General features: G+C 38.0%; 1 protein-coding gene across 4 annotated transcripts in view; it reads left to right on the top strand.

Annotated features, from left to right (window-relative positions):
• LOC127675307 (putative P2Y purinoceptor 10) overlaps positions 1-23,844 on the top strand; it is a 92,735-nt gene that overhangs the window by 23,900 nt on the left and 44,991 nt on the right. Inside the window, exon 2 of one of the 4 annotated variants that reach the window (XM_052171381.1) lies at positions 7,086-7,333. The exons of the other annotated variants lie outside the window; for them this stretch is intronic. Coding sequence (XP_052027341.1) covers positions 7,232-7,333 — 102 coding nt within the window. The 5' untranslated portion in view covers positions 7,086-7,231. The remainder of the gene's footprint in view (positions 1-7,085; positions 7,334-23,844) is intronic. 4 annotated transcript variants of the gene reach the window in all.

Genomic DNA, 23,844 nt, shown 5'->3' on the forward strand with positions numbered 1-23,844 from the left:
GATGTCCTTATGGAGGAATAACCCTAATCATAAAAGGTTACCAATAAAAAGGCAATAGGAAAGAAAATGAAAATAAGTACATTATTTTGATATTCATAATAAATGGAAGAATTGTAGGCATTTGTATAATTTTGATAATACACAACAGTGGTTATTAATGTAGTCTTCCAACCATGATAATCTGCACCTCAAAACCAACTTTGCTATCTAGATATGAGCTGGATGGCCTTAGCTCTGTGTCTTCCTTTTCTCATCTTTAAAACTTTAATGAGTACAGGTATTTGCTTCAGAACTTTGTGGTGCATAAAGAGGGGAAGGTACAAGGAGAGCACGTTGCTTAATATTCAAGACAGCTGATGGTAATTAAAGTCAATTATGTTTTCATTCCTTTGGATAGCAAGCAGGATAGAATAGATGATTGAAAAGAGGGCCAAAGGAAGAAAATAGATTTAGTACTTTGTAATCTTGTGTTAGATTTGGGGTTAGGTTAGTAGAGAGTAGAGAACATTACCCCAAACTTTAAATGGGAGTAGCTTGAAAGCTAGACATTTGATACCAGGAGGAAAAGAAAAGAGATGAATTAGCAATAGCTGTAAACACCACCATTACCACCACCACCACCACCACCACCACCACCACCACCACCACCACTACCAATAACAACAACAACAATGACATAAAGTATGTAGGGTCAAGCAGTCTTTCATGATACAATAACTTTTCTCCATGAAATATGAGGTCAGCTTTCTGTAGAAAGCAGAAGCCTTGGGATGTATGGTGTCTTACTGATTTCCATTTGAAGGAAGAAGAAAGGCAGCTGAGTGTAGACAGTGAGGAAAATCATTTGACACTAATGTTCCAGGTAAATTTGAAGACTATGTTTTCAATGGTGTGTGTGTGTGTGTGTGTGTGTGTGTGTGTGCATGTGTGTGTGTATTTTGATAAAAAAGAAGGGTTGGGGTGACTGGGAAAGAAACAAAATGTCAAGTATCTAAAGGTAGAATGATTGAGAGATTGGAGAGAATGGGAAACTGAAGTGTGTGGACAGGTACTGGAGTAGGCAAGTGAACTAAATTCCTTGTGACTTTGGAAAGTCACCTCCCTAATGAAGAGTCTCGAATGTGCTTTCTCTGGACAGACCTTCGATTCTGAATTTTACTTTCTCTTCTTTTATCATTGCACTGCCACCTAGTGCATGGAAAGGATACATATTACTACTAATAAGCAACATAGAACAATCCGTTTATAAGCTAAAAACTGCAGACAAATGTGGCTTTGGAAAAGTAAGTGCAGTGGTGATTTGATTGCAGCTCAGATTACCCAGACTTTGTCTTTCTTCCCAAGGACTAGTTTTCCTTTCTTGAATACTGTGTCACTTTTTTTCTCAGACACCAATCCTAGTTAAGGAGAGCTCGGCTTCCATCAGAGTGAATGATTTCATATTCCTCTTTCAGAAGGGAACAGAATTCCCAATGAATTCTACCAATGATTAATGCTAAAAAGAAAACCAAGAAGGATTCGATAGACTTTGGTAAAGTGATATTAGAAACTTTGGAGAGAATAGGTTAGAAATTTGGGATGAAATGGTGGAGAAAATGCCAGAAAGGAAAGCCGTGATTAGAGAATGAAATTTGTGAATCTTAGATCCTATCGGATGAATTTGACTGAGAAAAAAAGATGAGAAACTGATAAAAATTCCAGCAGATAATTGTTATTAGATAATTATATATTAGATGATGGATCCATAAAGCTGTTTAATAGAGAAGGAAACTGTGGGAAGAAAGATGGAGCATACCAGCGAAAGAAGGGTAAATCATGGTAGGGATATTTTGGTACCCAACGTGCAAAACCAAACAGCACATTAATCCCAAACAATGAAGCCAATTGGTGATAATTCAGGAACTAGAATTATCAGTTTGACAATATGACAGCTATTTGAAATGGGCAATCTACTTTACTATTAACTTTCTGGAAGATGGGCTAAACTGAGGATCATAACCTGGAGTTTTTATATTCATTTCTAATGCCATGATTAGGTAGAGTTGCCCCATTGCAGCAAAGCATATTTTTGTCTTTAATAGCATTACATTTGTAGTGACAAAGATTCATTTTTGAATGTTCACTTGCTTGTACAAGTATTGCATTTAGTCAGTGAGCTCATAACACTGATTCTCAATCCGTGGGTCACCGTTCCTTTGTGTGTGGGGGGCACTTATGAGACATCTTGCATATCAAAGACTAATATTATTATTCATAGCAGTAGCAACATTACAGTTATGTAGTAGCAACCAAGTAATTTTATGATTGGGGTCACCGCAACTGTATTAAAGGGTTGCAGCATTAGAAAGGTTGAAAACCATCTCCCCTAACATCACAATCTATAACAACAGGCTTTCTAGGAAAAAACTCACAAAGCTTGCCTTTCTCCCCTTTAATACCATGTTAACATCTAAATTATCCTCTCTGTAAATCTGTAGCTCTCCCACTACCACACAAGAGGAGTGGAGTCATTGAAGCCTATTAACAGGGCTAGATCCTCCTTTGGACAGAAGGTTTAACACACACTGTGATTGCTAAGCAGGCTGAAAGTCAATTCTCCTTTCAGAGCAATTCAGAAATACAATTCTCCATTTTAGGCTTAAAAAAAACCTTGAAAATACTCCAGTTTAGCGTAAGTTTTTATGCATACAAATTATGTACTTAAGCCTGTAGGGACACTGAGGTCTTCCATTTATATAGAGGTGAACTGAGAATAGGTAGGTAATCTGAGTTAAGATTATGTTGCTATTCAGTTTGGGTTGTTACTTGGACTATGGCTGAGTTCTTCGTTATCATTATTAAAAACTTCATCTGATGTCTTAAACATTTATCCACCTATGATGCTCCCTTTTGTGTAGCAATTTGGCGAGGCTTTGTCGGCCTGTTCTAATGTAGGCCCATGTACCTGTTGAGGAAGACCCGGTCAGGTAGGGGGTGGAGGTGCCAGTCCTTGGTCAGGTCTGGTTGCTGGAAGCGCTAAGAGGCCTGTTTCATTGCTCCAACACAGCAGGTTTAGATAAGAGGAGACAGACCATGATTTTAAAGCTTTATTATAGAAAAGTAGGGGGAAAGAAAAGAGAAAAGAGAGAAAGAAGAGACAGAGAGGTGAGAGCTGCCCATGGCTACATGGAAAGAGAATGGGTAGGAAGGGAGAGTGGGGGCAAGAGATAAGGTAGAGAGCATGGGCAAGAGAGTGGAGAGGGACCATGAAGTTGCCAGGTAACTGTGGAGTGGGGCCAGGTATCTGTGGGGTGTGGCAAACCTGGCTATAGCCAGGTGACTGTGGTGGTGGAGTCCAGCCAGAACACTAGGGGCCTGGGATGTAACTGATGGCCACAGTGTTATGTCTGACAAGGCTTCAACAATCAGATATTTGGCGAACTTTATTTTGGATAGTTCTGTGAAAGTAGATTTTGAGGAAAGCAGATTCTACTTCATGATGCTCTAAATTTAGCTAAGATATTGAACATTTTTAAATGTTTATTGGCCATTTGTATGTCTTCCTTTGAGAACTAGCTATTCAAATCAGAAATTCATTTATTGATTTGAGTTTTTCTGTGTGTGTTTGTTATAATTCATTATGGTCATGCTCAGTTGTTTTCCTTACTTGTGTTTGGTGTTTGTTCTTCACCTTTCCCTCCATTGCTTGTATTCTGTTTTTTGATGAAAGTCTGTTTGTAATTCTTTCCACGGTTGTTGTTGTTTTGTTTTTTGTTTGTTTTGAGACAGGACTTTTGTATATCCTTGGTTGTCCTGGAACTCACTCTAGACCAGCCTAACCTTGTACTCATAGAGATCTGAATGCCTCTGCCTCCTAAGTGCTAGTATTAAAAGAATGAAGCATCACAGCCCAGCTTACACTGTGGTTTTTACTGAGTTTGTTAAGTTGTTGATTTCCAATATTTCTATGTATTTAGTTTCAAATCTCAATTTCCTTGCTTGTTTTTCCTTTCAATTTGCTAACTTTTCTTTATTCATATCAGTGAATTTTTCTTATCCATTTGCCTGATTTTTCCTACTGTGTGACTGACTTTCCTCTCTATGTCTTACATTGATTTCATCCACTCATTTATATCTTCTTTGAGGTAATTAGTGTCTTTTACTAGTAATTTTTGAAATCCTATTTCAGTAACATTTAACTCAGTCATAGAAGACTTACAGTATTTTTAAGAGTCATGGTTTCTTGTATTTCTGTATTACAACATGCAATATATTTGTTTGACTAAGTTCCAGTTTTATATGGAGAACTTCTTATTAAGTAGCTTTCTGTAGAGGACTCAATATCGAATAACACTTAGAGAATTAAAAACAAACTGCAGTAAAAGCACAAACATCAAACTGTATAAAACTCAGAAATAAACTTAAATAAAGTCATGAACATATCATCAATTTGTCACAAGCTAGCAAATATAAAGACTAATGTAGGCCCTTCCTGCCAGTCTTTTCTTTAGGGACAGACTGCTAGCTAGTCTGCTCCCCCAAAGACACATCCTAGGAGATCCACTATAATCAGGGTAACTGACAGCACAGCATAAGTCATCCCAGGAGTTCCTCTGCACACAGGGAAACAGAAACCACAGTCTATAGCTCACCCCTGGAGAACAGCTTCATACAGGACAACAGCCTGACTACTCCTCTGAAGACTGCTCCTTTGAAGACCCAACAGTCTGAAGGCCTCCTAGGAGATCAGCTGCAACCAAGGCAACAGATCAGCAGCTTCTCTGCCCCTCTGAAGACCCCACAGTTGGTAGGCCTCACAGGAGGTCTGCTACAGCCAGAGCCTCAAGTCTACTAGGAGAGCTGAAGCAATTCAGGGACAAAAGAGGCAGACTCCAGAGTCACCCAGACCAGTAAACACCAGAGATAACCAGATGGTTAGAGGCAAGCACAAGACCATAAGCAACAGAAGCCAATGTATGTGGGCATCATTAGAACCCAGTTCTCTCACTACAGCAAGCCTTGAATACACCAACACACCTGAAAATCAAGAAGCTGACCTAAAATACTATCTCTTGAAGATAATAGAGTCCTTTAAGGAAGAAATAAATAACTCACTGAAAGAAATACAGGACAACACAGGTAAACAGGTAGAAGCCTTTAAAGAGGAATCAAATATTTTAAAGAAATACAGGAAAACATGATCAAACAGGTGAAGGAATTGAATAAAGCAGCCCAAGACCTAAAAGTGTAAGTAGAAACAATAAAGACAACATAAAATCACTTAGGAAATCAATCTGGAGGTTCCTCAGAAAATTGGAAATCTACGTGAAGACCCAGGAATCCCACTCTTGGGAATATTCCCAAAAGATGCTCCACCAAGCCACAGAGGCACATGTTCCACTATGTTCATAGAGTCCTTGTGTGTGATAGCCTGAAGCTGCAAACACCCCAGATATCCCAGGACAGAAGAATGGATACAGAAAATGTGGTTCATTTACACAATGGAATACTACTCAGCTACTAAGAACAAAGACATACTGAGTTTTTCAGGCAAACAGATGCAACTAGAAAATATCATTCTGAGTGAGGTAACTCAGACCCCCCAAAGGACATGCATGTTATGTACTCACTAATAAGTGGATATTAGTCAAAAATTTGAGAATACCCAAGATACAGTCCACAGAACTCAAAAAAAATCAACAAGCTGAGTGCCCAAGTGAGGATGTCCTAATTCCACTTGTGAGGGAGAAGAAAGCAATCACAAGAGGGAGAGATGGAGGAACCTGGGTGGGAAACTAGACCGGGAGTGGTGGTGGAAAGAGGGGAACATGATCTGGTACTGGGTGGGGGAAAATGACTGGAGTCCTGAGCACCAGCACAAAGGATGGAAACAGGCAATTTCAGGAGGTAGGAGGTCAGGACACCTTCTAGGAAGTACCAGAGACTTCTCTCACCTCCACTTGGGAGGTGAGGGAGGTGAGAGACATTCAGGGCTCAAAGGGAGGGATCTTAGATGAAATGTCCTACAGTGAGGAGAGTGAACTTGTAGAGTCCATCGCATCAAGTGAGGGAGAGGGTTGCCATTCCACAGTCCAAACTCTGACCCATGATTAAAGAACTGCAGGGAAGAAAATGGAGAGGATCTTGAGGAAAAGGAGGTCTAGGGACAGGCCCAAAGTAGGATCTAGCGCAAGGGGAGGCCCCAAGGCCTGGCACTATTACTGAGGCTATGGAGCCCTCACAAAAAGGGATCTATCATAACTGCACTCCAGAAGAACCAACAAGCAGCTGAAAGAGTCAGATGCAGATATTTGCAACCAACCAATGGACAGAAGCTGCTGACCCCCGTGGCTAAATTAGGGAAAAGCTGGAAGAAGCTGAGGAGGAGGGTGACCCTGTAGCAGGATCAGCAGTCTCAATTAACATGGACCTCCGAGATTTCTTGGACACTGGAACATCAACTAGGCAGCATACACTAGCTGATATAAGGCCCCAATACAGAGGCCACTGGAGTCTGGGTTCAGTCATAGAAGATTCACCTCATGAGACTGGAGATCCCTGGGAGTTTATTGGTCTGGTAGGGTGGGGTGTGGAGTGTTGGGGACATCCTCGAGGAGATGGGGTGGGGAGGAGGAATGGGATGGGGACAGTCAAAAGGTGTACTTGGAGGGAGATAAAATCTGGAATGTAATAAAAGAAGATTAAATTATATTAAAAAACTATAAACTAATATATTAAAATTATGTAGGATAAATGAAGAAAGAGTAAATTAATGGGGCAAAGGATAGAAGAAGGGGTGAAAGAAAAGTAGAGGGAAGATTAAATAAGATAAAAGCAAAAGAAGAAGTGGAAATCATTTGTTATGGAGAGGATGAGAAAATATCAAGAGCTTAGAAAAGATAAAAAAGGAAAAAGAAAGGAAAAAGTATTTGCTAATAATTAAAAGTTTAAAAATAAAAGTAGGTAAATGTATGGAGGAAAAAAAGATGAAAAGAAGGTTTTATAAACAAAGAAGCAGTTCTGGGAATGGGGAAAAAGACATCGTATTGGTGTTGTTCTTATATTGGTCAAGGGCAGAGTACATGATGGTCCTTTTTTCATCTTAGCTTGACGCCTGGCTTTGTGGCCAAAGCTGTGTTATTCTTCGGATTCATAAAATAAAAAAAGGAAAATCCAGCAGCATGGTGTGAGAGGAGGAAGACAAGCAGAGACCTGTGAACTGCCGTGCTACCATAGATCTGATCTTCAGCACATGGAACAGGTGGACTGTAGACTTGTTGTCACTTATTGCCACACCACACAGCAAGAATGGAGGATGTTCCCCTATGGCCTGCCAGCCATATCATTACAATGTGTGAGTATTAGGTGGCCAGATGGGAGAGAAAGAAAAGTAGAGCAGCTTGAGCATTATAAAGAGAGTAGCCAGTAGTGAGTGGCCAGTCCTACCACCTAGGGCTATGGTGAGGTCTCTGCCTGAGCTTCTGCTGGGGACCATGTCTGAGACCATGGCTACACAGCAGCAGGTGTCCATGTGGATGTCCACTAAAGAACATGGGGCATGTCTCTGGCTCATATTACCACTAAAGAACATGGGATGTCCCTGTCCCTGGTCAGAGAAGCTGATGGGGACCACATGTATATCCAGGGGATGTGCATAACTAGCTGGGCCCCTCACTGGATAAGGTGCTCTGGAGAGTTGCCCCTATCCCTTGCTAGCAGCACCACTTTGGAGAGTCTCAACCAGGCAGCACTGGCTCAGAGACTATTTTGGAAGAAGTGGTGGAAAAATTGTAATGAGCTCGATTTCCAGGACAACAGGAGCAAAATACTGTCTTCTGGACATGACATCTAAGCTCATGAACTCATAGCAGCTGTGGATGTACAAGTGTAACTTGTTAACATTCTAACATGGAAGAGAAAGGGACTCAAGATCCCCCACCTCTCAAATGGAACTATTGACAGTTGGTTCCTTCTAGGTAGAGACAACGTTTTTTTTTTTTTTTGTTTTTATTTATATTTTATTTTTTTTAATTTTTTAATTTTTTAAATTTTTTATTCGATATATTTTTTTATTTACATTTCGAATGATTTCCCCCTTTCTGGCTTCCCACTCCCTGAAAGTCTCATAAGCCCTCTTCCCTCCCCCTATTCCTCCATCCACCCCTTCATACTTCTCTGCTCTGGTATTGCCCTACACTGCTACACTGAGTCTTTCTATAACCAGGGGCCACTTCTCCATTCTTCTTGGACATCATTTGATGTGTGGATTATGTTTTGGGTATTCCAATTTTCTAGGCTAATATCCACTTATTAGTGAGTGCATACCGTGATTGATCTTTTGAGACTGGGTTACCTTACTTAGTATGATCTCCAGCTCCATCCATTTGTCTAAGAATTTCATGAATTCATTGTTTCTAATGGCTGAATAGTACTCCATTGTGTATATATACTACATTTTTTTGTATCCATTCCTCCGTTGAGGGATACCTGGGTTCTTTCCAGCTTCTGGCTATTATAAATAGGGCTGCTATGAACATAGTGGAGCATGTATCCTTATTACCTGCTGGGGACTCCTCTTGGTATATGCCCAGGAGTGGTATAGCAGTGTCCTCTGGAATGACATGCCCACTTTTCTGAGGAACCGCCAGACTGAATTCCAGAGAGGTTGTACCAATTTGCAACCCCACCAGCAGTGGAGGAGTGTTCCTTTTTCTCCACATCCTTGCCAACACCTGCTGTCTCCTGAGTTTTTGATCTTAGCCATTCTGACTGGCGTAAGGTGAAATTTCAGGGTTGTTTTGATTTGCATTTCCCTAATGACTAATGATGTTGAGCATTTTTTAAAGATACTTCTCAGCCATCTGAAGTTCTTTGGGTGAAAATTCTTTGTTTAGATCTGTACCCCATTTTTTAATAGGGTTATTTGGTTTTCTGGGGTCTAACTTCTTGAGTTCTTTGTATATATTGGATATTAGCCCTCTGTCAGATATAGGGTTGGTGAAGATCTTTTCCCAATTTGTTGGTTGCCGATTTGTCCTTTTGATGGTGTCCTTTGCCTTACACAAACTTTGTAATTTTATGAGGTCCCATTTGTCAATTCTTGATCTTAGAGCATAAACTATTGGTGTTCTGTTCAGGAACTTTCCCCCTGTACCAATGTCTTCAAGGGCTAGTTTCTTTTCTATTAGCTTCAGAGTGTCTGGCTTTATGTGGAGGTCCTTGATCCATTTGGAGTTGAGCTTAGTACAAGGAGATAAGGATGGATCAATTTGCATTCTTCTGTATGCTGACCTCCAGTTGAGCCAGCACCATTTGTTGAAAAGGTTATCTTAGTCAACCATGCTTAGGTGGATGATGCTATACCTTGAAGTGTATGAGCAGCCCAATCTCTGGAGAAATTCAAGTGTTCTCTAGGCCCAATCTAAGGCTAGAACAGATGTGGCCTAAAGGTCTATTTTATAGGTACACAGTTTTCAACTGATAATTGGGTTGCTCTAAAGGTTAAATCCCTCCTTTTGGTCTACATTCAGGGCCTTAATTTTCTTTCTTGTTTTTTGGACTTATCATAGAATTCCTGACACTAGACTCTGAATCTAACTTCTCTGTGTTAGTTTTCATGGCCTTCTTTCTAGTATGCAGTGTCCTGCTTTCTGTTTCCTTCTGCACTGCTTGAAGTTGGGGAATGGGTGGTAGAAGTAGTTAACCATCTGGCCTAATGCTATGTTTCTGCTCAGTTCACAGGTATTGGCTTGGTGGCTGGAACTTTAGGCTTCTGTTTAGGACAGGGTTTCTCACTGCAATCTTGGTATTAGGCATCAAGCCTGAACTTAATTTTCTTACAATCCCTCAAGTGGGAGGCACCTCTCTTCATGCTGGGATACTTGAAACTACAGGGGGGGGGGAAGCAGTATGTGATCTCTTTTTACCCTTTCTGCTTCAATTTGTTCATTTTGCTATACTAAAAGCAGGCACCATGGTCCCTAATTTGTTTTCTTTACATCTTGTGTTAGTACTTTTAGGTGTAATTAGATGTTCAACTTTGTGTGTCTGTGGGACAAAGTTGTGTGTTTGTGTGCCTCACTCCATCACCATACAATTTTTATTTGAATATGTCTAATAGTTATGGATACTGAACACTCTTTAACACATTCTCTATATAAAAAATTCAATGTTATATATGTATATTATGCATATATAATCGATTTCAAGTTATTTAAATTGTTTAAAAAAATCTCCATGTGTATGTATGTGTGTGAGAGAGAGTGAGAGTGAGAGAGAGACAGATAGACAGAGACGGAAAGAGACAGAGATAGACAGAGTCAGAGACAGGAACAGAGAGTTTACATACCACAGCAGGTGTGTGGCTATAAGGAGACAACCTAATAGAGTCAGTTCTTTTCTTCTACTCTGTGGAATCCAAGGATTGTACTTAGGTTACCCGGTTTGAACCTGAACCATCTCAGTGATTCCTGGATCTTTATAGACAGCACATAGATACAAGAAGAATTAGGTTACTTTTGCTACTATCTAAAAGTACTTTACATAAAGGATCTCAGAAGAAATCTTGCCTCAAAGACAGGAGAGTATATAAAAAATTTTGGCTGACCTTGTTCAATTCATATTGATGGGAAAAGAGAGAGCATGATCCAAAATGAAACATATTTTTACAAATCAGACTTCTCTTTGTTGTACTCTCTTTGTACATTTTTGGTTTTATTAAAAAAGAGGAATTAATCTATGTTGGTTTCATTTTTCTAAGTTGCTGGTCATGGAATCATTATTCCAATTAATGTAGATGATCCATTGCTTATACATATTGCATGTGGTTAGATGATTTCTGTCATTACACCTGAGATAAAAATTTTTAGGCAAATGGTTTGATCTGGAAAATATCAACGTAAGTGAGGTAACCCAATCACAAAAGAATACACATGGAATGCAATCTCTGATAAGAGGATATTAATTAGCCAAGAAGCCCTGAATACCCAAGGCACAAATTGCATAACAAATGACTCCCATGAAGAAGTATGGAGAGGGTCCTGATCCTGGAAAGGATCGATCTAGCATTGGAAGGGAATATAAGGACAGAGAAAAAGGAGGGAGGTGATTTGAGAAGGGATGGAGAGAAGAAGGTTTATGGGACATATGGGGAGAGGGGATCCGGGAAAGGGGAAATCATTTGGAATGTAAACAAATAATATAGAAAATAAAAATATTAAAAAGAAAAAATCCCTTGCTATTATTAACGTTCAACTTTGCTTTCTGAATATAAGGTTCCTGCAGGCCTCTGAGATAGATGATTGGCATGCAGACTCAGCCAATTATCTAGAATTCTTTGTTTAATAGAGTAATCCAGAGATAAAGCAAGGCTACAAATTCCAAAGTTTATGCTCTTTCCCCATGATATACAGAGTGGGGAACATGATAGATCTTCAGTAAAACCTTATGTAACAAAGAATAGGAGAGACTTAGATATTTAAAATGGGAGGGAGGTCTAGTGAGTTGAAGAATACAACTTACCTCATAGCAGGCAGATGGAAGTTATTTCTAGTCTGTGTTTGGCTTATTATTGCTCTTCAGAAATTCATGAGATGATTTACATCCTTTACTCTGGAGAAATGACTTTGTTAGGGACCCAAGTTTTCCAATTACTATTTACTGGCTATATTATTGTAGTTCTTGGAAGCATGAGCTATACCTTTGAAAAGACCATGTGTACTAAGACACATAGTAACAGATCTCAGTGTTACTTCATTTCTTAGAGAAATACTTTTTTTGGACGGTGCATGCCACGAACTCTTCTAATTTCTCCTATAGTCTTACTTCTCTCCTTTACAAGGAAGTACTATAAAAACTTGAACTAAAAACTCCTTTTAGTGTAAATATAGTGATTTTTGTCAACCATACTAAAAGTTAAAGATGAATTCCTTAACAATATAGTTTAATTTTGTTGTTAATAACTGAATCTTTTACACACTCAATTTATTTAAAAAAGTGGGGATTCTACTTTCTTTGTAGTAATTTTAACAGTTAATATTTGTCCAAGGTTTTTTCTGTCTCACAGTACACATATTGGTTAGTTAAATTTTCAATGCTGTGACTAATATCTTTAAAGGAAAAAAAAATTGACTCACAATTGCAGACATTTTCGTACATGACGGCCTTGTTCCTTTGCTGCTCTCTGTACAAAGCTGCTCACTTCATGGTTGTCAGGAAGCAGCGAGAAGTGACAGAAACAGGTGGGAAAATGGGAAAATGGTAGATCTTTTTTCGGCATATGCCTAGTGTATCAAATGTTGCCAGATACCTTTAGGGAACATTTTTTATATGCTAATACCTTCAGAAATCACCCTCACAACACACACATAAAATTATTTTTCTAATCACCTAATCATCTCCAAATCCAATGAGGTTGATAGTTAAGATTAATTATCACCTAAAGGACATGCATGGTTTGTACTCACTTATCAGTGGATATTAGTCATAAAATACAAGTACCATGTTAACACTCCACAGACACAAAGAAGCTAAACAAGAAGGAAGGCACAAGTGAGGATGCTTGAATCTCACTTAGGAGGGGGAATAAAATTGTCATATGAGGCAGATGCAGGGAGGTAACTGGGAGAGAGGGAGGATGTAGAAGGGAATGGGCGATTCTGGATCATGTGTGGGGAAAGACAGAGAGATAGCTAGATGGCCATGAGAATGAATGGAAATGTGCAACTGATGGGGTGGGAAGGTGGGGGGGTCATCTCCAGGACATGACAGACTTGGGATAAGGAAGAATAAATGGGGGTGATGTTAGCTGTGACTCACTACTTTGGGATAAGAAGAGGCCACTTCCTGTTTCCAGGCAAGAGCCCCAGTGGAGTGACAGAGAAACAAACCCACCCACAAAATTTTGAACCCCAAATTTATCCTGTCTACAAGAAATGCAGGATCAGGGAGGGCATGGAGCAGAGACCGAGGGATGGCGAACCAAAACTAATGCAACTTGAGACCCATCCCATAGGCAAGCACCAATCCCTGACATTTATGATACTCTGTTATGCTACAGACAGGATCATGTTGTCCTCTGAGAGGCTCCACCCAGCATCTGACTTAGACAGATACAGACACCCATAGCCAAACAATGAGTGGAGCTTGAGGACTCTAATGGGAGAACAGGAGGAAGGATTGCAGGCCCTGAAGTGGATAGGAACTCCGCATAAAACTAACAGAGTCAACCAACCCGGACTCTTGGGGCTCTCAGTCACAGAAAATACCCAGGTTAGACCTAGGCCTCTTTGATTACAAGAAGCAGATGTGTAGCTTGTTCTTCATGTAGGTCCTGAACAAATGGAGTGGGGGCATATCCCAAAAGCTGTGTCCTGTCTGTGGGATATGTTCTTCTAGCTGGACTCCCTTGTCTGGCCTCAGTGGTAGAGGAAGTGCTTAGCCTTGCAGAGACTTGAATTGCCAGGAGGGACAATGGGGGATGAATTGTGTGTGTGTGTGTGTGTGTGTGTGTGACTGGGAAGGGGCAGCAAGTGAATAAGTAAATAAAGGTAATTAAAAGGATTAATCCTCACAACATATTCATGTTAACTGAGCCCTAGAAAATTATCTTTAGGTCCTCAGATTCTTCTTTCATAGTTAAGGCAATGTCAGAAACCACTTTGACAGTTTATGAGGCTTTGGTCTCTTAGATGATACCATGTAATAGTAATCCTTGAGAAATTTTCTATAGTCCTGAGATGGAATAGTACTCAGCTGTTAGCTCTTAAAAAGCTCAATTTGAGGGGGCACTATAGAAATTTCCATTATTCCAGTGGCAATCCTGAACAGTTGCCCACAAGTATGGAAGCTTTATGGCCCAGCGGTATATGCTTAGGTATCCTTGTTATAGTGTGTATTAATTCTCAGCCATCTATCTGATCTAAATCAGTTAAGCAAGACACAGGTAGGCAGATTTACTGAGTCTATCCTTTTACCTTTTACTTCTTTACTATCTCCTTCTTATTATTATTAATTGTAAAATAGTTTCTCTCTCTCCAACTCTACCTTTCCTCTATGTCAATTAGTAAGGGATTCTCCACTGTATTTTTCAACAAAGTGTAATGGATAATGTATGCCCTTGTTAACATAATGGCAGGCAGCCATAATCCTAAAGGTTAATTATCATTCTGTGCTAGAATTTTATAGACCAAATCTCATGTAAGCAATGGATATTTTTATTTTATTTTATTTTATTTTATTTTATTTTATTTTATTTTATTTTTTTGTTTTTTTCAAGAAAGGGTTTCTCTGCGTAGCCTTGGCTGTCCTGGAATTCACTTTTTAGACCAGGCTGGCCTCAAACTCAGAAATCCACCTGCCTCCGTCTCCCAAGTGCTGGGACTAAAGGTGTTATTTATTTTCATTAAGGCATTACTCACCTTCTTTGTCCCATATACAAATCAGTTTCAGAAGAGAATTTTATAGGCTCTTAGCATCATGCTGAATACAACTATTAGTCCAGTACTGGAGAATATAAAAAACAAGTGTAGTCAATGATTGGGTGGATTGGAGCTTCAGAAGTAACTTTTAGTTCGTTTTTTTGTTTTGTTTTGTTTTGTTTTGTTTTTGTTTTTGTTTTTGTTCTTTTAAAAGAAGAGAATTATGTATAAAACTGAATTTCAAAGCATGGGATTTTTCAGTCACTACAGTGAACAAAATTCTAATATTTCTAATAAAGGAAATGAGAAATTGGTGTCTGAGACAGCAAGGCTGATTTTAAAGTATCTAAAACCTCTTTGAATTTATGGTCTATCAAAATTCTGTTCATTGTGGTTGCTAAGATTAAGGGACAATATTTTATGATTAAAGAGGTCATCCTGGAAGGACAGACCTCTTTGCTTTTTCTGTTCTGAAGATATTTAAAACAAAAGACCCCAGCATGAAACCAAAGTACACTTTATAAGCTTATTTTGGTAAGTGTTGACCAAGCAACACTCTGTCCCAACATCTCTTTGCCTGGCCTACTGTGGCTTTTGATAGGAGACTGATGACCTTCTTCTGACTCTCACCCAAACTGTTCATGTTAACATTGGACTGGCCACTTGGCTTTGATTCTCTTGGAGCACTGACTCTACTAACTGCCTATCCCAGCACCTGACCCTCATTAGGCAGCCATTTATGTCTGGAGACCATGCTGTGGAACTCCCCCACACTGGCATGAACTTTGTTTATACTTTGGAAAGCACCCAAAGACTTAACTCGGGGAGATGATCTTCTTAGAGCTCAGTATTATAGGGAAAATTCATGAACTGCTTCTTCATTTTTCCAGTGAACCACTTCTCTGATTCCCAGCCACTGCTTCATAGCAGTACAAAATTGCTTGCCTTTCAACTTGTAAATTCTGTCAGCCTGGCAGCTAGTACAACTTGCAACTAGCTACACAAAGAAAGGAGACTTAGTGACTCTAGACCAATATGGAAAGGAACAAAGGCTTAAGAACTTTTTTCTGCTCTAAAATTATAATTAAAATATAATTACATTACTTCACATCCCTACAATTCCTGCTTCCAAACCCTCCCATGACCTCCATTTCCTTTCAAATTGATAGCCTCTTTTTTCTTTGAATATTTTTATAGATACATAAATATACACATACTAACACACATATTTATATGTAAATGCATAAATATTTAAATACAACCTGCTGAGTCAGTTTAGTGTTGCACCTGTGTTATGATTTCCATGATGGACACTTACTCTCTCGTGATTATATAAATCTTTCTTTATAGCCCTTTTCTTACTTTGACTCTTGATAGCCTGCTTGGATTCAGTAAAAGTTTGATCTGTAATGGATAGACCCATCAAAATAGATAGCTTAATATAGACTTAAAAACCATGAACTTTTTTCTTAAGGATATCACATACTTGTGAAACCAAGAATTACCATGAATCCTGCTAGTGATTATGCAAGAGTAGGCATTTGGTGGGGTTATCAGGCAACCCTGGGGTATACTTTTGTGCTCATATGTTAATGTTTATTTTGTATTTCCCAAAGCTGCCACACCTCTAGAGTCCTCTGCTGGATTTCCCTAAAAATGCCCTGCATAAATACTTTTTTAAAAAAGATTTATTTACTTTATGTATGTGAGTACACTGTGGCTCTCTTCTGACACACCAGAAGGGGGACATCAGATCCCATTACAGATGGTTGTGAGCTGTCAAGTGGTTGCTGGGAATTGAACTCAGGACCTCTGGAAGAGCAGTCAGTGCTCTTAACTGCTAAGCCATCTCTCCAGCCCCCACAAACTCTTTTTCATTCCTGGATTTTGAAGCATTAAGAGTTACTGTATTCATGAATTCATTCATATACTTGTTATTCATGCATTCCTGTGGGTAAAAAGGTTACTTCTACTACTAATGCAAGTACATCAAATCAAGTTTTTGTGTGTATTCCACATGATCAAAGATTCAATGTACATAAAGCTTTAATGCAAAATGTGTTTGCTCAAACCCATGGTGTCCTAAGTTCCTTAGATTTATTAATTAATTTGTCTGAAAAAAAAACTTAGGATTTTCCATTTTCTTTTTAAGTATGGGATTTCAAAAGCTCAAAGTAAAGAAAATAAAAATAGCCTTAATTATTGACATAAAATTCATAGCCTTCAGAATATCATCTCTTTTATGTTATTTTGAAAGGCTTATTTATTTATTTAATGTACGTGAGCACACTGTCACTGTTTTCAGACACAGTGGAAAAGAGGTCATTGGATCCCATTACAGATGGTTGTGAGCCACCATGAGGTTGCTGGCACCTCTGGAAGAGCAGTCGGTGCTCTTAACACCCAAGCCATCTCTCCAGCCCTATCATCTCTTTATCTTAATAGTTGAGGGCTTACTGTAAGCCCTTTAAAAACCTATCCAAAGGGATGCTTGAAACTGAGTTTCTTGGGGAAAGGGTAGGATGAAGCTGGAAAGTAAAGACAAAGTCAGAATAGTAATGAAACTCAAAGTTTGGAGAATTTACATCTGGGTAAGAAACAAATGGCAAACTACTGAAGTATCCTTGTTTGAAGGAGTAACTTTATTAGATTTGTATTTGCTATCATTACAGGGGACATAAATATTAAGAAAGCTATGGAAACAAAGAAAAAGTGAAAATATAACAATGAGAGTACAGGAAAAAATGATTGTGGGAGATATTTTAATATTAAAGTGCCAACCTCATGAAACGGAAAATCTTCTTTAAGGCAAAGGATACCATCAATAGGACAAAATGTCAGCATACAGATTGGAAAGACACCTTCACCAATCCCTCATCTGACAAAGGACTGCTATCCAAAACATATACATAACTCAAGAAACTAGACATCAACAAGCCAAATAATCCAATTAAAAATGGAGGTACAGATCTAAACAGAATTCTCAGCAGAGGAATCTCAACTGGCCAAGAAATACTAAAAGATCAAAACAACTTTGAGATTCCCACCTGTCTGAATGGCTAAGATCAAAATCACAAGCGACAGGTCAGGCTGGTGAGAATGTGGAGCAAGGGGAACACTCACCCATTGCTGTTGGGAGTGCAAACTTGTACTTGGAAATCAATATGGCATTTTTTTTCTGAAAACTGGGAATTGATCTACCTCAAGACCCAGCTATACCACCTCCAGGCAAATACCCAAAGGATGCCCCACCATACCACAAGGATGATTGTTCAACTATGTTTGTAACAGCTTTATTCATAGTATCTAGAATCTGGAAACAACCTAGATGTCCTTAAACTGAAGAATGGATAAAAAGCTGTTGTATATTTATACAATAAAGTGTCACTCAGCTGATAAAAACAATGTCATTATGAAATTTGTAGGCAAAGGGAAACTAGAAAAGATCATCCTAAATAAGGTAACCCAAACCTAGAAAAGACAAGTGTATATTAGCTATAAGGTAAAAGATAACCATTCTGTAATCTGCAAACTCAGAGAAACTAAGTAACAAGGAGGCCTCAAGGGGGACATATGAATGTCACTGTAAAGGGGAAATAGAATAGACATCAGTGGTGGATGGGGGAGGGGACTGAATGGGGTGGAGGTGGAGGTAGAAATGGGAACAGGAAGAAACAGTAGGAGCATGGAGAACCAAGGGAGAGTACTGAGAGAGATAACTGGAATCAGAAGGCATCTGTAGGCTAGAAACCTTAGGGCAATGGGAACTCCCAGGAATCTGTGAGGGTGACTTTAGGTAAGACTCTTAGCAATGGATGATACAGAGCCTGAAATGATCATCTTCTGTAAGCAGGCAAGACTTCCAGTGGAGTAACTGGGACACCAGCCCAGTACAAATTTTGACCTGCACTTTGTCCTGCCTATAAGATGTGCTAGGGTAAAGGTGGTATAGAACTTGGAGTAACCAATCCATGATTGGTCCAGCCTCAGACTCATAATTCTACCTGGAGGGTCAGGAACTAGTGACTGGATAGCCTAGAGATCTAGGATAGAACCAAATGTGTGTGTGTGTGTGTGTGTGTGTGTATTGGGGGGTGGGTGGGAAATGGGAGGAGGATCTGGGAAGAGATGAGAGAGAGGAAACTGCAGCTGAAATGTAAATTTAAAAAGTCACCAAAATTTAAGGACTTACTTTGTTATGGTTGAGTGGGGGAAAATACCACTAAATACAGTTCTAATAGTTCTGATTTTACACATACAAACAAAGTGATAAAATATATAGATAGATAGATGATAGATCGAGACACAAAGAGAGACACAGAGATTCTTTATTGGTCACATTGCATTTTATTTTACTACTTTGCTTTATTTAATTTTCACAAACTTTTCATTGTTTTAAAATATTTTGCATGCAATGTATTTTGATCATACTCTCTCCCTTCCTCTATTCTCATCCAATATCATGTCCCCCAGGAAAAAAAAGAAAAATCAACAAACAAAAATTCAATAAAACAAACAATATCAAGAGACAAAACAAAAAGAAAGTAAGCAAACTAACATGGAGTCGGTTTTGTATATGTCAACAACTCCTGAGAATGGGGGTGTACTCTCGAGTATGGTTTATATATCAAGTGACTTTTATTGTAGAAAACTGAATTTCCCTTTTCCAGTCAGTATTAACTGTAGATATCTTCTTGCTTAGTGGTGGAACCCCATGTCTACTTCCCCTTCTCAGGGCTAGGGTTTTGTCTGGTTTGAACCTGCAGGTTTTGTGCATACTGTCATAGTGTCTGTTGAGTTCACATATGTAATAGCCCTGTTGTGTATGGAAGATGCTGTTCTCTAAGAGTTGTCTACCACCTCTGGTTCTTATAATCTTTCTGCTTTCCCTTCTGCATAGATCTATGAGCCTTGCATGGAGAGGGATGAAAAAGACATCCTATTTAGAGTTGAGTGCTCTTAAAGTCTTTCACTCTTTCTGTACAATGTTGGGTCTCTGCATTCATTACCATTTTCTACAAGAAGCTTCTCTGCTTAGGGTTGAGTGATACACTGCTCTGACTCCTAGCCTAGTGCATTCGCTCAATTTACAAATCCTTTTAAATTAAGTATTTATTCTTAATATCTATTTCATCTATAAAGAAAGGACTCATTGGAGTGAAGTTATGTGACCAATAATGGGGGTTGCCTGTGGTTAATATAGTTTTCTTCTCTCTATGTGAAATGACAGTACATATAAAGTTGCTGATAATAAAATCCAAGAGAAAACAAAATGAATTTCAGCAAACAAATGACTTTTATGACTGGTTGGACCTTATCCATCATGAGTAATGAAAATACGTTGCCATAAATGCTTATATAAAACATCTCAGTTCTTGGCCAAAAAAATGTCTTCAGCGTTCTATAAAGCCTTATCTCAATCAAAGATTATGTTGGCTGATCTGAAAACAACAGAACCAATAAGAAAATAATATAAGGATGATATTTTTCTGAGAAGAGACAGTCTGTTCAATACAACAGTAAGTACTAGAATATAAATCTTCATTGTACCTGGAGAAGAAACTCTAATATAAAAGTTAAAACTGAACAGGTAACTTGGGTATAGGTTCCATACAACATTTAAAGCAATTCTAATATATAGAGACTTATTTTATACACAAATGGTAACCACTGGAATGTGAGAAACACAAGTAATTGCTCCGTTATTACTTGAATTATTTGGATTACTTACATTACCTTTGATGGTAGACAAAATGTTATCATACAGGCTGAATGATGATGACCCAAAGTAGATAAATATTAATGGGCACAAGGAATACTCAATACAGTAAAAAGAATGTTCAGAGATCAAATAATGAATGGCCTAGGAGATGGCTCACTGAATGAGAGTGCTTGCTCTAAAACCAGGAGAACCTGTAGCTGAAACCCTAGCAACTATGTAAAAGCCACACATAGCAGTTTGTCCCTGTAACCCCAACACTAGGGGAAGAGGGAGGCTGATCTAAACCCAATAGTTCTTTGATAGGACAACCTAGCTAAACAATGAATTGCTTCAGTGAGAGATCCTGTTTCAAAGCAATAGTAGAGAGAGGGAGAAGACAGACAGACAGAGAGACAGACAGAGAGAGAGAGAGAGAGAGAGAGAGAGAGACAGAGTCAGAGACAGAGAGACAGAGACAGAGACAGAGACAGAGAGACAGAGGACAGGCAGAGAGAGAAAGCAAGAGAGAACAAAGTGAAGGAATATAGTCAACGTTCTTTGAGTACAAAAGAAAAATGTTTGAAGGAAAACTGTTAAGTTCTTTTTCAGATATATTGAAGTGTATATTTGAGTGTGTCTGAAACAATGAAGAAGATGCATTCAGTGAGCTTTTGTGGAATACCAATTTGAGATTAGAAAACTATACTTTTTTGAAGATATAAATGTAAGAGTGCTTAGTTTGTAATGAATCTCTATTTTAGGGTTTTTGGAATGTCCAGTCTCCTAAGCATCTTTGATCATATTTGAGGTACTCAAATAGGACCATATCACACAGTAAGAGAAGTGATAGATAGGATGGAATAAGAAGAGTACTAGGTCTTTCATGAAACATTCAGTGTTTTATTGGATACATTAGAACTCTGGTTATTTGTTTTCAGTATTACTCCAACAAAAAAGCAAGTATTTTTTATTTCTGAGATTTATTATCATTTTAAAATTTTATGTGCGTGAGTGTTTTGCCTGCCTGCATGCATATCTGGGTACTATTTTTGTTCAGTGACTTGGAGGCCAGAATAGGGTGTAGTATTCCCTGGAACCAGAGTTGTAGATGGTTTTTAGCTGCCATGTGGATCCTGGAATCAAACCTGGGTCCTCTAGAAGAGCAGCTAGTGTTCTTAACTGCTAAGACATCTCTCCAATCCCAGTAATTATTTTCCTTCATAATTCCAATTTCTATATAATTGGGTAGTGGCTATATTTGAATATATTAATAGGTGTAAAGTATGTAAAATCCTTGCTGTGCTGGATTTCATTAGTGGTTTCATTTTTATTATTATTTAAGACCTTTATTAACAGGTGTTTGTGGTTTGTTGACTTTTTTGAAGAAGTCAAGTTGTAAACTTTATTACAAATTAAAAATGAAGTTCTTAAAAATCTCAACTTGACCAGATATGAAACAATTAAAAAACCATTAAAGGTGTGTTGAGAAAAAACAGGCCACTTTTTTTTTCTTAAAAAAAAAAACACGCTTGCCATTACCAAAAAGAGACATGTTTAGGTAAAAATAATTTAAAAACCTATGCTGCATAGGTAATGCAGATAGTTCTAATGTTATCTGGTCAACAGGCAAAAAGCAAGTTAAGGTCTTTCATTAGTGGTTTCAATGTATTAGGTTTATACTACTTATATACTATGATGATTTAATGCTGCTGCAATTGTCTCAGAATAAGTTCAAAATAGCAAGGCACCATTTCATTGAATATCTGCTTATTGCTGTGTTTATAAACATTTGAGTGAGGATTTTACAAAAGTTGAATTGCGGTCAGTGGCTGTATAGTTTTAAAGTGCTTCTAGACATTGCCTAATCATCCTCCAAAACATTGAGCACAGATGATTCCGTACTTCCTCATAACTATTAAATATTATCAATAGATCTTTGCTGGTTTTTATGTTGTTTTTTTTTTTCCTTCATGAAATATACCAACTTTTCTAGGAAGATGTGTTGATGACTGGAAGACAGAGATAGGGATGGCTTTTTGTTAACAATGTGACTAAATAACACTTCTATTGTGAAACCTACATGGTCATATTTTTGAGGTGATAGCTTTGGAACATATAAAATCTTTCTGGGTTAGAAAACTTGCTTCTCTGTTGAATGACATTTTCATACCCTCAGAACCTTACCCTTTCTGTGACTTTCAAGGATTCTGGATAAATGTAAAATGTTCCATATTTTGTTCACCAAACTTCTTTTACATAAGAGTGATGAGATAAATGATTGAATTAGAGAAAAACAATATGATGTTGCCAGATTCTATGGTAACTTCTTGAATCAATACGCACATTTTCCCCCATGAGAATCTGGTATAAGTTACCACACAGCTGCAAGAGATCTGATGAAGGAAAGGGACCAAGGATGACTTCAGCAAAAGCATTACTGGCTTCCTGTTTCTGTATATTCTAAAATATCATTAGACTGAAATGCAAAGAGCAAGGGAAAACACTTGGAATAAATCTGAATCCAGATTTGACAAGTCAGGCTGATTTTTGGAAGGTTATTCACTTAGCAATTGAATTGTTTATTCTTGTTTATTTTTTTGGTTGCTAAGATGACTTGATCAGATCAACTGTTCTGGGATCTATACATTTTTCAACCAAGGAAGAAAAGGAAGACTTTCATATGACTTAATCTAATTATGTTTTTAATGCATTGTGCTGATCTAATATTTTCATTAAAGATCAGTGAAGCATGTAACAATACCTGACTTCAGTGTCTTGTTTTTCTCTATTTCAAAAGCATTCACTTCACGTGTATTCTTGCCCTTGGCTCTTGCAAAAATCCTCTGAGGCAAGGATTTTTATCTACATTTTACAGCAGAGCCGGAACTGAAGCCCAGCTTATTTATCTCTTGCTCTTTCCTCTTGACAGATAGAGGAAATCTCTCATGAATAGAGGTATGACAGTTGCTTTATGAATGTAAAAACAAGCTTAAAATAATTTGACTAAAATACAGAAAAGAATCATAGAATTTTTAAAGATGATTTTGAGAACTCAAAAATTTAATACCATCATTAATGTTTGATCCACACTAAAAATTACCACTAAAATGGATTTATTTTAACAACATAGGTGGACATTTAATTTAAAAAAGCAAAGAATATCATATTCTTTGAGGCAATGATATACATAAATTGCTAAGATGTCTTGTTCAAATCATATTTGTTTGTGTGTATCTTAAAACTTGATGCCCATAAGATTCAATTCACTTCAGTTCAATTCCATTCCATTCCATTCCATTCAATTCAATAACAATTACATATACATAGATATCATATGCATTTATGTCATATATATATGTGTATATATATACATATATATGTCACACACGCACACACACACATACACACACACACACACACACGCACATGCACGCACACTCACACGCACACACATGACTTATACTTGCTATCCAGAGGTTGAAGGGGCACATTAGATGAGACAAGTAGACAGAAATAAAATCCCAATATAATGTAAATCACTACATATTCTGAATGTTCAAAAAGCATAATGATCTTCTCCAACAAAGTAAGAAAGATGTGAACTTTGAACAATACATTGACAGAAAATTGGGTAAAAATTCAACTGACAGAAGTGGAAGTGGAGTTTATGGAGATGAATTGATTTATACAAAGACTTAGAGATAAAACATTCTAATGTGTTTAGAGACTGAGATGATTAGTTTACTT

Source organism: Apodemus sylvaticus, chromosome X, assembly GCF_947179515.1.
Source record: "Apodemus sylvaticus chromosome X, mApoSyl1.1, whole genome shotgun sequence".
Classification (NCBI taxonomy): domain Eukaryota; kingdom Metazoa; phylum Chordata; class Mammalia; order Rodentia; family Muridae; genus Apodemus; species Apodemus sylvaticus.